Source organism: Macrobrachium rosenbergii, chromosome 21 (genome assembly GCF_040412425.1).
Source record: "Macrobrachium rosenbergii isolate ZJJX-2024 chromosome 21, ASM4041242v1, whole genome shotgun sequence".
In the NCBI taxonomy this organism is placed as follows: domain Eukaryota; kingdom Metazoa; phylum Arthropoda; class Malacostraca; order Decapoda; family Palaemonidae; genus Macrobrachium; species Macrobrachium rosenbergii.
In genome coordinates, this window is record NC_089761.1 from 49895068 (window position 1) to 49910121 (window position 15054).

At 34.9% G+C, this 15054-nt stretch overlaps 1 protein-coding gene across 3 annotated transcripts in view; it reads left to right on the top strand.

Annotated features, from left to right (window-relative positions):
• Positions 1-10134, top strand: part of ari-2 (E3 ubiquitin-protein ligase ari-2) — a 34411-nt gene extending 24277 nt beyond the window's left edge. For all 3 annotated transcript variants that reach the window (XM_067123823.1, XM_067123825.1, XM_067123824.1), the window contains exons 5-8: positions 881-998; positions 4154-4378; positions 4859-5071; positions 8345-10134. In XM_067123823.1, the coding sequence (XP_066979924.1) occupies positions 881-998; positions 4154-4378; positions 4859-5071; positions 8345-8500 (712 nt within the window). In that variant the 3' untranslated portion in view covers positions 8501-10134. The remainder of the gene's footprint in view (positions 1-880; positions 999-4153; positions 4379-4858; positions 5072-8344) is intronic.
• The last annotated feature ends 4920 nt before the right edge of the window (positions 10135-15054 follow it).

Here is a 15054-nt window from a genome sequence, read left to right on the forward strand (position 1 = left end):
TCTCTTAATGAGGAACTGTACTTCTTGCAGTTTCTTGATCTTTTAGGTGGGTATTATTAGCCCATGACCACTGCATTCTGCTCATAGCCTGACCAGAGCAATTGTTTCAGATTTTAAAATTTTAGTCAAATGGACTGAATAACATAATGGTTCTGTTACTAGGTTGTCAGACTGAATGGTCAAAACAGAACTGTTATTAGATTCAAGTCATGTTTAATCAGTGAACATTTCTGGTAAAGCTCTGTCGAGTGCTGCCATTATTTGTATTTCCGAGTACTGCTGTAAACAGTTTTGTCATTAAGGATGAACTTCCCCATTTTCTCTTTTAAATCTTGTGTTATTAATTTGACTTTGGATATACAGTACTTGTTGATTTCTGTTGAATTTCCTTAAAAAATCTTTAACTCTCTTCTCTGTTGAATGTTTATCTTTAGATATTGCTAATTAGGCTCTCTTGTATGTTTTTTAGATATAATAGAACTGTATTTGCATTGTTTATTTGAATTTCTCATATTAACATTTATTTCTATTTTAATGTAAGCTTGCAGTTTCTTGCTGTTAATTCCTGAGGCACTGGTAGTAAGTAGGCCATATTGTAAGTTTTATTACAGTGATGATAGTGGTTCATCCAGACTGGTCAGTGTACCATTTTAAATTTTTGATCCAGGCTTTTATTGCAAAGATACAATGGTAAAATCTTGAGGTGTTCTAATGAGTTGGTTTTATAGAGTCAGGATGTGCTCTCTGAAGACCCCAGTGTTTTTCCATCACCTGTCTATTCTGTTGGTGTGTAACTGTAGAGCGTAAACAGAACTGTAGCAGTCTTGTACTGTGTTGAGGTTTGGTTTAGAATTTAAAACTTCATAATTCTTTCTTACAGTTACAAATGTGGGGGTGATTATCATGCGCCAACAGATTGCGAAACTATCAAGAGATGGTTAACTAAATGTGCTGATGATAGCGAAACTGCAAATTACATTAGTGCACATACCAAAGATGTAAGTGAATAGATGTTTTCACACTACAAACATAAACCCAAACCTAAATATTTTACTATAGGTTGAAAGGTACCTTTTAAGGAGAAGCTAAAATATCTCTTGTTGCGCTGTAAGGTGACTATCCATAAGGTATTGGTATGTGTCCCATAATTTATATTGTAAACTTTTTTGTATTTTCCGTGATCATGGGTGAACCCAGTAGTTGTGTGGTATTAAAGTTTCTCAGTTTTGTCCTTTCAGTGCTCAGCTGTATTTTTTTTTTTTTTTACCGCTGCATGTCAACCATCTTTGTTCCACTGCATTTGAGAATCAGTTAGTTTTGTCAAGCCCTGTGGGAGTCTGTCAGTGTAACTTGGCCTCATTAAAGTAATTTTGAATATCTAAATTTTGTAATAGTAACTCAACTAGATCCAGGCTTGGGCTGGACAGAATACTGCCCTACTTGTAGAATTTGAGTGACTGAAGTGGTTGAAACAAATGAGATCTCATAGCAAAGTTATCCTTGTGCATAAAGGATCTCTCATCATAGGTTCTTTTGTTTGAGGTGGAAACCATTCTGGGCAAACCTTATGATTTCTCATGTTTTGAATTCACTTTGACAGTTGGGCACACTTCATGGCCCATTTTACAAATTTATAGAATTCAGTACATTTAAAAAAAAAAACATTATTTTCCGTGAATAGCCAAATTGCAACAAGTATTGGACAAAATCCCTAAAAGAAATATCTGATTTTGGGGACAACTACTAAAGCCCATTATCAACATTATTGAATGTCCTGTATGGGATTAGATATTAAATGAGTTCTCTACTGTCATCAGTCTTGTACTATTCTGCAGGAACTCCCAGGTGTGTAGGGCTTCATACTTGCTCGTTCTCCATAACTTTTATGTCTCTCCACTGGTCTTGTCTTGAAACATTCATATCTGCTATTTACCTTACTGAGTGCTCCTTACCCTTTTACATCACTTATCCAAACCAATTGAACTATTAAAATCTGTTTTTCAATTTGTGGACACACCCTGTCAACAAATCTTCCTTATTTTGAATCTAATCAACCTACAACATACCACTTATAAATCACAGTTTTCTAGATGCACCACTTGAGAATCTGTAAGTTGATTACTACAGGCCTTATGGATGCACCATAAGGTTTTTCCTGTGATTAGGATACTCTTGCATGCTTAGTCCAGCCCTGAATGTGTTTCCTGGTCTTCTCCTTAGTTGGATTGTTATTAGAGAAGGTGGAGGCAAACAAAGCAGGACATTTCTTCTAGCCGTATTCCTGCACCGGAGGTGACTCCTGGTTCCCCTAGAACTTTCTTTTCCCTCGTTCCCTCTCCCCTTCTTCTTCTCTTATGAAGACCAATCCCTTGTTGGACCACATTTTCCATTCTTGCAGTTACAGAGTGTATGGCCTTTTCTAAAGATTGCTGGGTCTCTCTCTCTCTCTCTCTCTCTCTCTCTCTCTCTCTCTCTCTCTCTCTCTCTCTCTCTCTCTCTCTCTCTCTCTCTCTCTCTCTCTCTCATATTCATAGTGCATCTGTTTCACAAGTGGGTGATGTTTGTTCAACTCAAATGGGTTGAGGAGGGGCACCTGGGCACATTCCCTGAAAAATCTGTGCTACTGCTGTTGATCGAAGCAATGAATTATGTATCCTGTTGTAAGACAGCTGTTGTGGATCCAGCTATGTTGGAGAGAGAGTAAGAGAGAAGTGACATGAAAAATTCTGGCCATAAGTGCTCATTGCTCCATCAAAATTTATACCATCAAAACACAAAGGCCTTATAAGGTATTCATAAGATATTCACACCCCAGTAACACCATTTGTTACAGTTGACATAGTATAGTGCTAAGTTCACTCCCACACCTCTCCCAAGTGCTCAGTGGTTGAAAATACATCAGTGCTTGGTTTTATAGCCTAAATTTTATATTTCATTCATTTCCACACACCTCCCACAGTATTCTAGTAGTCATTTTCCTGATTGTAACTTTCCATTTGTTTCCTCCTCATCCACATAAATTATGTTGTGATTGCACCAATTTTTGTTTGACTTCATTTCAATTTTCCATCTTTTGAACATTTTTGCAATTTCTTCAACTGAATCAGATGTTAACACTAGGTCATAGGCTCATGGCAGATCACAGCAGCCTCCTCCAAAGTTATGATATCCTTTGCTCTCATAATGTCCTTTAAATTGCTTATCTTGGTACACTTATCAAATGCCATCTCAAGATCCACAGAGATGTGGTATGACCTCTCTTTTGCATGGTACATCTGTAGCTGCCTCAGTAAGGTTGCCTTTGTTAATGATTTCTCTGGCATAAAGCCAAGGTAGCATTTTTCTTGTTATACCTTGTGCTTCTGCTTCTGAGACTTTTCCATTCCATTTTTCACTTTCCCAACCTTCCCCAAACCTTTCTAGACATCAATTTGTATTGGACCCTTGTGTCAATACCTTCCAGTTCATATTTCATCATATTCATAAGTAGATTTTCTGAGTACACTGCTGCCTCCATCATTCCTTTCCATACTACATTAGGTACTCTGTTTTTATCTTCAGAGGTATGTATTGTGTGCCTTTCACTTCTTTTCATCATCGTCATTATCATAAAAGTGTTATTGTTAAATATGAAATGCCCATACTTACATTGCCAACAAACTTTAAATCCTCGATAAAAGGTACTTGTTGTTCAACATGTAATGAAATTTTTTGCACAATGCAAAACCACTAAATTGCTTTTCCAGTGATTTACAGTATGGCAGGTACTATACAGGAAAATGCAAGGGTAAAGGTGAAATATTATAAACCCCCTCCCCCCAAAAAAAAAAAAAAAAACGATGACCTCTTCAGCATGTCTGTTATGTAGATCTTCCTAGTTAAGGGAGATTGCAGATGTCATTCAAATGATTCCATGTGCAGAAATTTTTTTTAATGAATTTATTTAAATTTACTACCACATCATCAGGATCTCAGTCATCAGGAATATGTTGAATCTTAAAGGGTTAACTGCCAGGAAAAACCACTGTTGCATTGTCTGAATTTAGTTTGAAGTTTTACTGTTATACAATAGCAAAATGTCTTCAGAATTTGATACCATTTACTTGTGTGTGTGTTTTTTTTAATTATATTTACATAAATTTTATTTTTTCAGTGTCCCAAGTGCCACATTTGTATTGAAAAAAATGGTGGTTGCAATCATATGCAATGTTATAATTGTAAGCATGACTTTTGCTGGATGTGTTTGGGTTGCTGGAAAACCCATGGCTCGGAGTATTATGAATGCTCACGTTACAAAGAAAATCCCAATATCGCCCATGAATCTGCTCATGCACAAGCTAGGGAGGCTCTCAAAAAGTATCTCCATTATTATGAACGTGTAAGTATGTGTTCCGTTTTGCTTTTGAACTGCCTCTCATTCACTTAAAATAGAAATTTCCTTGTAGGGTTTGTGTAGCTTAATTTTTTATGGCCCAGGTTCACTAAAGAGCTTGATTGTTATAATTGACATCAGACCTATATTTCTTATTTAAATGGGATGCTTATGTTTTTAATGATTAGCAAGACATTGAACTCTTTGGTCGGTTGGAGGTAGCATTGATTAACCTAACAATTTTAACTGATGTTTTTATATTCAGATTCCTCTTGTGTTAAAATCAGGAACTGCTGATTAACCTTTTTTATATTTTAATTACTAGCTTAACCTGATGTGTATGATATTGAAATGCTCATGTAACTTTTTATTATGACTGATATGGAAGGTATAATAGTAGTATTCACTGGTACTCTGTGCAATCCTTGTGATTTTGCAAAATGTTAAAACAGGTGTTGTATGATATTCATGTTTTTCTTTGGTCAGTGGGAGAATCATAGTAAGAGTTTGAAGTTGGAAGAGGATACATTGTCCAAAATTCGGGAGAGGATCCAAGAAAAAGTTATGGCTGGAACAGGTACCTGGATTGACTGGCAGTACCTCTTGGATGCTGCTGCGCTTCTTGCCCGTTGCCGCTACACACTTCAGAATACTTATCCCTTTGCTTATTACCTCGAGTCTGGACCTAGAAAAGATCTGGTTAGTATAGTGACTATTTTATGATTAACAGTTGAACCAGCTCCTAACATACAAAAAAAGAAAGTAAAACCAATGACTATGATGGCTTGTCGTAAGCAGTTGGGAATTTGGTGCTTGTAAATACCTTTCCACTATGGGTCTCCTCTGGCTAATTGCCAAACTTTCAAGTGATAACTTGGAAATTTGTTACAAGTAGTACAAGTTCTTCTATGAAAACAAATATCCCACTTTAAAACACACATAGCCATATGTACTTTGAGGATATAAATTTTGTAAATGAATCATAATTGTTTCATAACCATGGCATTGTGACCTTAGTAGTTGTGACACCAGAAAACTTCCCGTAATTAATTGATTATTCTTTAACCACACATTGTACTAGTTCCTGTAGAACATTTATGTATGGTGTACAGTAGTATATTTATATAGTAGTAGTGTAGTGATTTTCATTTGCACAGTTTATATTGATCTTGTGAATGAAGATGGGATATTTTAATATTACACAGTTTACTATATTGGGCAGCATATAAGATACATACGCAAACAATTTGCCTCCCTATTTCAGCAGGGAATATTTGTGGAAAAGTTTTTAGTGTATTTAAGCATGTAATTTTTAAAGCTAGCATTGCAATACAAAACATTTTCTATGGCTGACAGAGTTTAGTTACAAAAAAAATTTTTAATACAATTGTATTTAAAGGAGATTTCATATACTTTATTCACTTATATTGCATGTATTGTATTGTCATATTATAAACTGTGAATTTTGCAGTTATGTCCCATTTGTATTCTAGTACTTTTTATATTCTTAAAATCATAAGCTGATTGAGTTTCACAGACATCATCATTGCCATGTAGTGCCAAATGATAGCTGACTGATTACTACCGACATCCTCACTGCCATTAGTCTTAATAAAACATAATTTGGAGGTACACTTTTTCATAAATTAACAAAGCCGAGTTAACAAAATGCAGATTACCTTTATTTGCAAATGCAGTAAATTTTAAATAAAGAAAAGGTGTGATTCTCTAGTTTGGGATGTTGCTTTTGCCAGTTTTAAAATGTTTTACAGACTTCATGTTTGTTTCCTCAGCTGCAGCTACAATTTAGTGGTATACTTTCCTAAGATCTTCTCCATTGTGTGGAGGATGAATAAAATTTTGAATTATTTTCATTCGTGGAAGCCACAACTGACAATTAGCAAGTTTTCAACAAATCAATAACTGTTAAGCAACTCCTAATAAATGAATGATAGTTATGATAAGTAACATTGGCTGTTTCTCAGTTTAGTTGTTTATGTTGTTACTTGCTGTGGTTTATGCCTATGTTTTGCATGAAATATTAAGTGGTTGTTAATTGTAAGAAAGAGCAATTAAATATTAGACAAGCCAAAAGTCTGGTACCTGGTTGAATGTATTACTATTAACATAAAGCCTAACGAATGTATGCTTCTCGATGGAGTCATATCAACAAATTTACGGTCTTGTAATGCCTGTAAAGTTGAATAGTCATAAGTTGCATTGGTTATTGGTCAGCGACTGCTGGTATAATAATACATGATGATAACACAGGCCTTCCCCATCCCCAAAACCCTTTCTGAGTCTCTTCATGAGTGTAAGCAGTGTTGCTAACATTTTCCTTTGGCCACACAGCATTGCCAACCATAGGAGAGTGGTTTTTTAAAATTTTTCGAAATTTATTTTGTATTGGTGTACAGTATATCTTTGGCTCTTTGTCTGGTGCTATCAGATAATGTTGAGAGTTGATAATGAAGATCTAGATAATTGAGGTTTCTTAATAATAATAATAATAATAATACAATGTGTTCTAGTAAGTAGTGATATAATGGAGTTGGGTTAGGTGGTACTGACCATCTGGGGTAAAATCACCCTCAAGTGGTTTTTTTATTTTTTTTTAGCAATTTTGTTAAAGTGTCTTAGATAACATCAAATATGGTAAATTAATTGATGGTTAAGTAATTAAAACAAATAATCAACATGCCTATCACTATACAGAGACTAAATACCTCTTAACACATACGGCATACAAGTAATGACCATACCCATTATATCATTTAGTAGAGTATCATGACTACAATAAACTTTTCTTTTACACACAACTATTGACAATACCCTAACGTGTAACCCACAATAACCAGGTGCAACAGAGTTATTAAACTCAAAAGTTTTAAGTTTTTTATTAAAGTTTATCTTAAGAGAATATAACTTTCTACATTCAAATTTATTTACGAAATTCTTGAGTAGCCAAGTTTCAAGCCCATTATGAAGCAGTTTATTCATATAAAATTTATCAGTTTAATGTAAAGTCTCTGCCTTCCATACAACCATTAACAAATATGTAAAACTGAGCCGACCACCCTTTGTTTGTTAGTATGTTTGGAGAGATGGAAGTCTTAATGTTTCAGATTTAAAATGTTTTATCACATTTTTACTTAAAGATTATTATTAATTACTTCAATATCAATGTCCAAGAATGTGGGTCCCTGTTAGTGATAGCGATATCAAGAACTCAGAGATGTATAATACATATTAACAAATATATTCCTATTTAAAAAGAAATCTCAAGGTGTATGTATATCTTAACCTGCTTAAGAACATTCAGTAATTGAAAGATAGAAAGATAAAATACTTATTTGCTTGATGTGATATTGGAAGGCATACAGAGGGAATTCAGCAGATGTATTTTTCTCAGTGTGTATTGCTATTAATCAATAGAGTAAAGGTAATTTTTTTGTATTTTAAGTTTTATTTTTTAAAATTAGTAGTTACTAGATGTATGGAAATTTGATTTCTGAAATTTTCCTAATTATTTTGTTTTAGGTAAATGGAGGCCAAGAAAAAACAAGTGTACAGCACAAGCAAACAAAACACCAGATAGAAATAGTGAATCAATGCTAATTATTAAATATGTAAAATAGCCATATTTTACAGTTGTTTGGTATAAATCAGATCTTTAGGAGAATTTTACTTGCTTCAGACCACTTTTAAAGGCAGTAAAGATTTGCTTGGAATTCAGTGTTATGGGGAACAAAGGTTTTGAACAAAGTTAAGTTCTAATAAATTATAATTTGATTACAGAGAAGGAAATGACTTATGGGAAATGTTAAGACCCTATTTTACCAATAAGGTTGGAAGGCTATTATCTTCCAAAATTATCAGAAATGTTCCTCATTTTTGTTATTGCCAAGATCATTCTTTTTAATGTCTTCAAAGTGCTTTTCTTTATACACTGAAACTGTATTTTACTTTCAGTTTGAGTATCAGCAAGCACAGCTAGAAGCTGAAATTGAGAATCTTTCATGGAAGATTGAACGTGCTGAGATGACTGATAGAGGAGATTTGGAAAACCAAATGGACATAGTCGAGAAGAGGAGAACAACACTTCTTACAGATTTCCTACAAGTTTGATGGGGGTTATCAAAATAGAAGCGTTCTCTACTTTTGAAAACTGGTGTTAGCAGAAATACACTTTCCCATATCTTGTAAAGAGGACAGAGTTAAGGACCTCTGAGGTAGATGAACTTGATGGTTGGTCCCTTAACAGAGTCACCGGATGAGTGTTTTCTGTGTTTGACGTATATGTATCTCATTAGTCTAATGATTTTTTATTAACTTTAGTATGAATGGATGTTTGTATTGAGCTTGGTACTATTGTTTGTAACCATGTAAAATATTTTATATGTAGGTGTGTAATGTGGTTTTTGACATCATTTGTCTGATTCCAGTTACCATATTGGTTCCAGAAGTGCATGATTAACCACATGCTTATCCAACTTAAGTGGTTAAGGTTCTCTTGTTTTGCTGACTTAAGTTGGTTTTGTTATTGACATTGGCAACTTAGAAAATGGCCAATATGTTGATAGTTTTGCCTTTGAATAGTTAATGAGTGACATTCAGTTCCTTTTTATATTTTGTTATTTTGTCTTGTCTGGTTAAATGTATGTTATTTTGTCACCAAAGAATTGAAAGATAGATGAGGTATCTCCGTGATCCGAATAGGTTGTGGATTGATTTTACATGCATCCAGTTGTTAGATTATTTTGTAATTACCTTAAGAAGGTGAATTGCATTTTGGAAAATCTGTTGATGTATACTATATGGACTGTCTTTGAAGGGGATATAGTTGGCTATGGAACTGTCAGATATGAAATTATGGATGCGCTTTTGATATAACCAGTTACCCAACCTTTATTCAGGTAACTTAAACATCCGACCAGGATGTGGAGATAGTTAATTTTGTCTGGTCCATATTGGCTTTTTACCCACCGTATAATGGGATGTGGAGCCCCTTCTGGGCCAGGTGGACTACCTTGCATGTGCAATGACTAAGCTAATTGTAGAAGCCCACAAGTAGAGAATTAGAAAATTTAGCAAAAGATATTTTTGCTACTTAATTGGCAAATATCAGAGGCTTTTTTAAGGATTTTTCTTTTTATATTTAAATTGTATATCTAAATAAATGAAGTTACACTGTATAAGAATAACCCACCCTCCATTTCCCTGACTCACATACAGCCAGTAGATGGACGAGATTACACATGGCAATTAAGAAAATGGCTGATTGGTTTTTGTGCTTTATTTTTTTTTTCTAAGACCATCTTATAATGGAAGCGTGTGTGAATAATGAGAAAACTGTGTTTACTAACTTTTCCCTATGGAGAAAAGGTGTATGTTCTTTAGTGTTAAGGAATCTTATAAAAAGAGCTTATAAAAGAAGTGAATTTGTACTTTTTTTCTGCTGATACTGAAACTGTTTCCAATATAGAAAAAACAGCAGAGGGATCTGTTTCTATCACTTTTTATCCGGCTGATAACATTTGTTAAGAAAATACCTTTGTACAATTCTTTTATCACGTCAGTTACTAAGTTGTATACAGTACTTGTTGAGTAGTTTGAGTTTATGGGCTTAGCTGTCACCTCTTGAAGCATTTGTCTGTAATTGTTAAAAACTATGACTGGGGCTGCTTGTATGGTGTTATGGCAGTCCTGCAGGGCATTCATTTTCTACCATTATTGTGATAATAAATGGAAATGTTTTGAAATTTGTTTTATTTGTAACTTACCATACAGAAGGCATAACAACCTTGAGGATACTTTAGCTAAGTGTTGATTTTTTTCATCATTTTTAATATTAATGCAAGGTAGACCAAAGCATGCTCAAGAAAGCCCAAATTTGGCTTAGAGGTTTGGCACTCGCAATGTTTGATGGTTGTTAGTGTTGAAGATAGTTGAGATATTCAGAGCTAAAATATAGAAAGAGGATCAAAACAATTTTTTGTGTATACTTGTGCAAGTTATGGTGTGTAAGTTGAATCATTGGTATTTTTCACCAAGTTTCCACCCCTGCTCAGTTAGCATCTGACGAAATCCCTCCATTCTCTTGTGGTGGTTATGGACCCTCTCATTGGGCAGCAATATCACACACCCGCATACATCACTTTCCTAATTAGATGCTTTTCCATTTTTCATTACTTAAAACACCTGTCTTTGAAATGTCTTCATTAATGATAAAGTCTGCAGAGTGCACTCTGGACATGACTCTGCCTTTTATAATTCTGAACATATCGATAGTATTGTATGAGGTCGGACGTCATTAACCCTGTAAACAATACCAATCATCTTTTTAGTTGCTCTTTTCCCACTTGGGTATTCAAGTTTTTGAACTTAACATGCTAGGATATTAATTACTGGTTTGGCCATAGTTTTTACTATACTATCATTGCCATGTTTTTGGGAGGAGTATGCAACCTTTTTGAAAAATTAAAGCTGGTCTTGAGTAAGAAGGGTTTAGTGATAATTTTGAAGAAAATTTATGCTTATGTTCAGAAGATTTTCAATTCTAGGTGTGATTGGAAAAGTTGTTAGTAAAATGTTAGAAACCTTGTAGAAAAAACTACTGTATCATGTACTTTGAAGGGCCTTGAAATAATACATTTCTTCTGGAACTAAAAAAATTTCACCAATACTCTTAACGCATAAGTGGAATGGCTTTTGTAGTTGGCCAGGGAAGTATTGTTTCATAATCATTCCAAGTGCTATCAAAGAATTTTGTTGCATAAAGACATTTCATGAGAATGGGATGTAGGTCACATGATAAATCAATGCAGCTGTTCGGCAAGAAACATCTTTGGGAGAAATCTAACACATAATTATCTCCATCGGGTAGTTTTTAATAAGGCTTATACTGTGTATTATTTCTTGTAATAAATACTAACACTGATAACCAGATGATTTCTCAGATTGGAATTTTTATTGCAGTCATTGTACTTACAATTTGGAGGATAGATTCATCACTGACTTTCATGGATGAATGATATGCTGCAGGGTGAATAAAAAGTACAGCCAAGCCCGTGTGGAGGAGTCAGACAGGTAAAATCTTTTGTTCTAATTCTGGCGGTTCAACCATGGTATTCATATGGTAATATACATACGGCAGTGTAATTTATTTTGAAAAATATAGTTTTGCCTGATAGATGTTACTGGAGTTTCATCTTAAATGTTTGGGAGATATAAAAGTGTTTGTTTAGTATTTGTTTAGTATTGCAGAGGGGTTAAAAAATGCAGGATGATTGTAACCACTTACAGTACAGTAATTTGCATCAGACTTGCCAGTGTGCCTTGGAGAAGCTTATGATTTGTACAGTTTAGCTAGTGCACTTTAACTCTTTATTATAATATGTTGAAGATGTAGAGCTAATGAGCTCGGGTAAAAAAAAGCATTGGGCAATGTAGAGTTCTACTTCAGTCTAATCCATTAAAAATGAAAGTTGACGTAAAAGGCTTTATGATGATGATGATGATGTGTTTCTTATTCAAAATTAAGGCATTGCATTTCTGGATGAAATACAAGTCTCCAGTGACAGTCTTTCTATCAAATTTCAATGGATGGCAGTATTCTAAAAAAATTTTTGGCCTACAGTTAACCATTTGGGGAATTCCGATTAAAATATATGAGTAAATATGGACATGCAGTGATAATAAGTTGGAATAACAGTGAGACATTTTTATATTGACTAAAGGGAATAGCAACAACGTAATAACCCATAGGGGGTTAGTGCCATCAGTGCACCTCATGTGGTGTACTGTAGGCATTGCTTAAAGTTCTGTGCAGCGTCCCTTCATCCCTTATCTGCAACCCCTTTCATTCCTTTTACTGTACCTCCATTTATATTCTCTCTCTTTCATCTTACTTCTCCCCCTCTCCTAACAGTGGTTTCATAGTGCAACTGCGAGGTTTTCCTCCTGTTATGTCTTTCAAACATTTTTACTGTAAGTTTCCATTTCAGTGCTGAATGACCTCATGGGTTCCAGCACATGGCCTTTTACCTAAATTCTATATTCTGTTTATCTACAACATAATGATCTGAAAAGACAGCTGTAGAAATATGAGAAACTGAGGGAAACTCCATTCCTTAAAAAAGAAGATTGAAAGGCAGGCTTCCAGCTCTCTTGAATGCTGTGTGGCTTTTTTTTTTTCTTGTAATAGCAAATGACCTGTTGGGGAGTAGGAAGTTCCTTATCCAGGAGATGAACAACCCAATGTACATCTTGGAGGCTGAAGTCCAGCAGCTCTGTTTTATGCAAATAATTGGGAGATATGTTCAATTTTATCAGTAAAAGTTTGAAAAATGACTAAACTGGGTTGCCATCCAGGTCAGCCCATTTCGAATTAGTTTTGTCTGCAAAGCAACTCCTAAAGACAAACATGCTTCAAGGTCAAAATAGTCTGAAGCGTAAAAGTAATTTTTTTCGCTTTATGGGTAGTAACATGAAGCTGGTCAAAGTGTCTTAGGCAACTTACTTGTGGTTGGGCTATTTATTCAAGAAACCTGCCAAATTCGAAAGGATGTTCATGGTGATAATGATAAAAATGATGTAGGATGTGACTTGCATGCCTCACGGGACAGATATGTGTAACCGATGTGGTCATCTTGAAAAGGAATGCAACTTACAAAACCATGTATGGGGTTAGTGCTGTCAGTGCACCTCATGCGGTGCACTGTAGGCATTACTTAAATCGTCGCCCAGTGTGTCCAGCGAATTTTTTTGTTTTTGTTTGCAGTTTATAATGACAGATATGGGTACAAGAATTCTTCAAGGAGGAAACAGAATTACATTTTACAGGTAAGCAAAGCACAACTGAGCTAGTCGGATAGTGCCTTGATAACAGTGGAAACGCTTTCTCCAGTAACATATCTTATATTTTCAGTTTATTATTGTTGCACATAAGAGCAATGATGATTTCTTGCTTGTTATTAAAAATGCTTAATAGTCAGTAGGCCTATAGGGTTACTGGTTGTGTAAACAATGCAGTCTTTTAAACATGTTACTACGAGAATGTTTTAGGATGTCATAAATAAACCGTAGAAAAAATTCTCTTATCTATTTAGTAGTGGAAAATTGTTGTATTCTTTATATATGCAAAAAAAGAAAAAATCTTGTTTTAATTTGTTTTTATCAAGTGATAACAAGAATGTAAAGTTTGCTAGTTGAGGCTAGACCTATGTCCTCAAACTACTCATTTAGTAAGATGTTATATCATTTCAACCTTATTCTAAGTACAACTTAATTTCGAATATGTAAGAATAATTTCTTTGCACTAATCATCATGCCAACTAAAAAAATATATAGCCTATAAGGATGGCAACGACATGGAAAAGAATCTTGGCCAAAACAAACATTAGGCTTATGCCATTTGATTCGACAGATATTATTATCATTATCTCCCTTTTTAAGAATAGTCTTATTCCAAATAAGACAAAATTACTTTTTTATGGTAGTCCTCATTTATCAGTTCTCTCTAAATAGCCTACCGTTCCAAAGGCTTAAAATAGAGAGAAATTACATTTCTAGCCTTTTCTGCCTTTGGTATGAACGCTTTCCAATATTTAAAATATATCTACTGTTGTGATGTAAAATTCCTTCCTTCAACTACAATTGACCTCAGGACAAACAATCTTTCAAATCATATTGCGTACTAATGATTAACTTACCTGTAATAAGATGACATCTTCTTCAAATAATAACACTAGAAAGAGAAAAGAACGTATGAGCTGCAGTAGTATTTTGTCTCTACAGTAAAGTCCCCGTAGGAGGGGTTGTCCCGTCAGTGCACCTCACCCGGAACGCTATAGGCATTGCTTAAGGTTCTTTGCAATGTCCCTTCGGCCCCTAGCTGCAATCCCTATCATTCATTTTACCGTGACTGTTCATATTTTTTCTTCCATCTTACTTTCTACTCTCTCCTAACTATTGCTTCATAGAGCAACTCGAGGTTTTCCTCCTGTTACATCTTTAAGGCCTTTTTCCTCTCAGTATCCCTTTCAGCGCTGAATGACCACAAAGGTGCCAGCGCATGGCCTTTCGTCCGAATTCTATATTTCATTCCACACAGAAAAAAAAAACACTGCCAGACAGGGAGTCTTAATATGGCTGCCCGATGTCACACGCTTGGCAGGGAGATCGCCTCTCCATGTTAGTCCTTAAAGACGGTTGACATCAACTTGACAATCCGATTTAACCGGCGTCAGAGACAGACAGTAACTGTTCCCTTTTGAAGACCCATTGAAGTGTCTTGCGGTAACGTGCGTTTTAGCATAAAAAAATGTCAGTTTTATGTGTTGCGCAAAATTAGCTAGATTCAGGCGTAGGAAGGATTTGAAAAGCAGATTTATTTAATCAGGTAAGCAACTACTGCCCTTTTAAGAAAAAAAAAAAAAAAACGTAATGTTTAGGAGTAGCCTAGGATATTTAGGCTATCCTAGGCCTAGGCTTAGATAAGCTAGCTAGCCATGTTAAGCTAGACCTGGACCATACCCAGAGGAAAACTTGCCTGGCAGGTTGTGGTGTGTTCCTGTAGTTAAAATGTTACAACAGTTACGTGACACAAAGTGTGCTGAAATAATTGTAAGGTGGTTTAGGCAAAATAAAAATGTTTTTGTTTCTACCATAGGGCTACCATG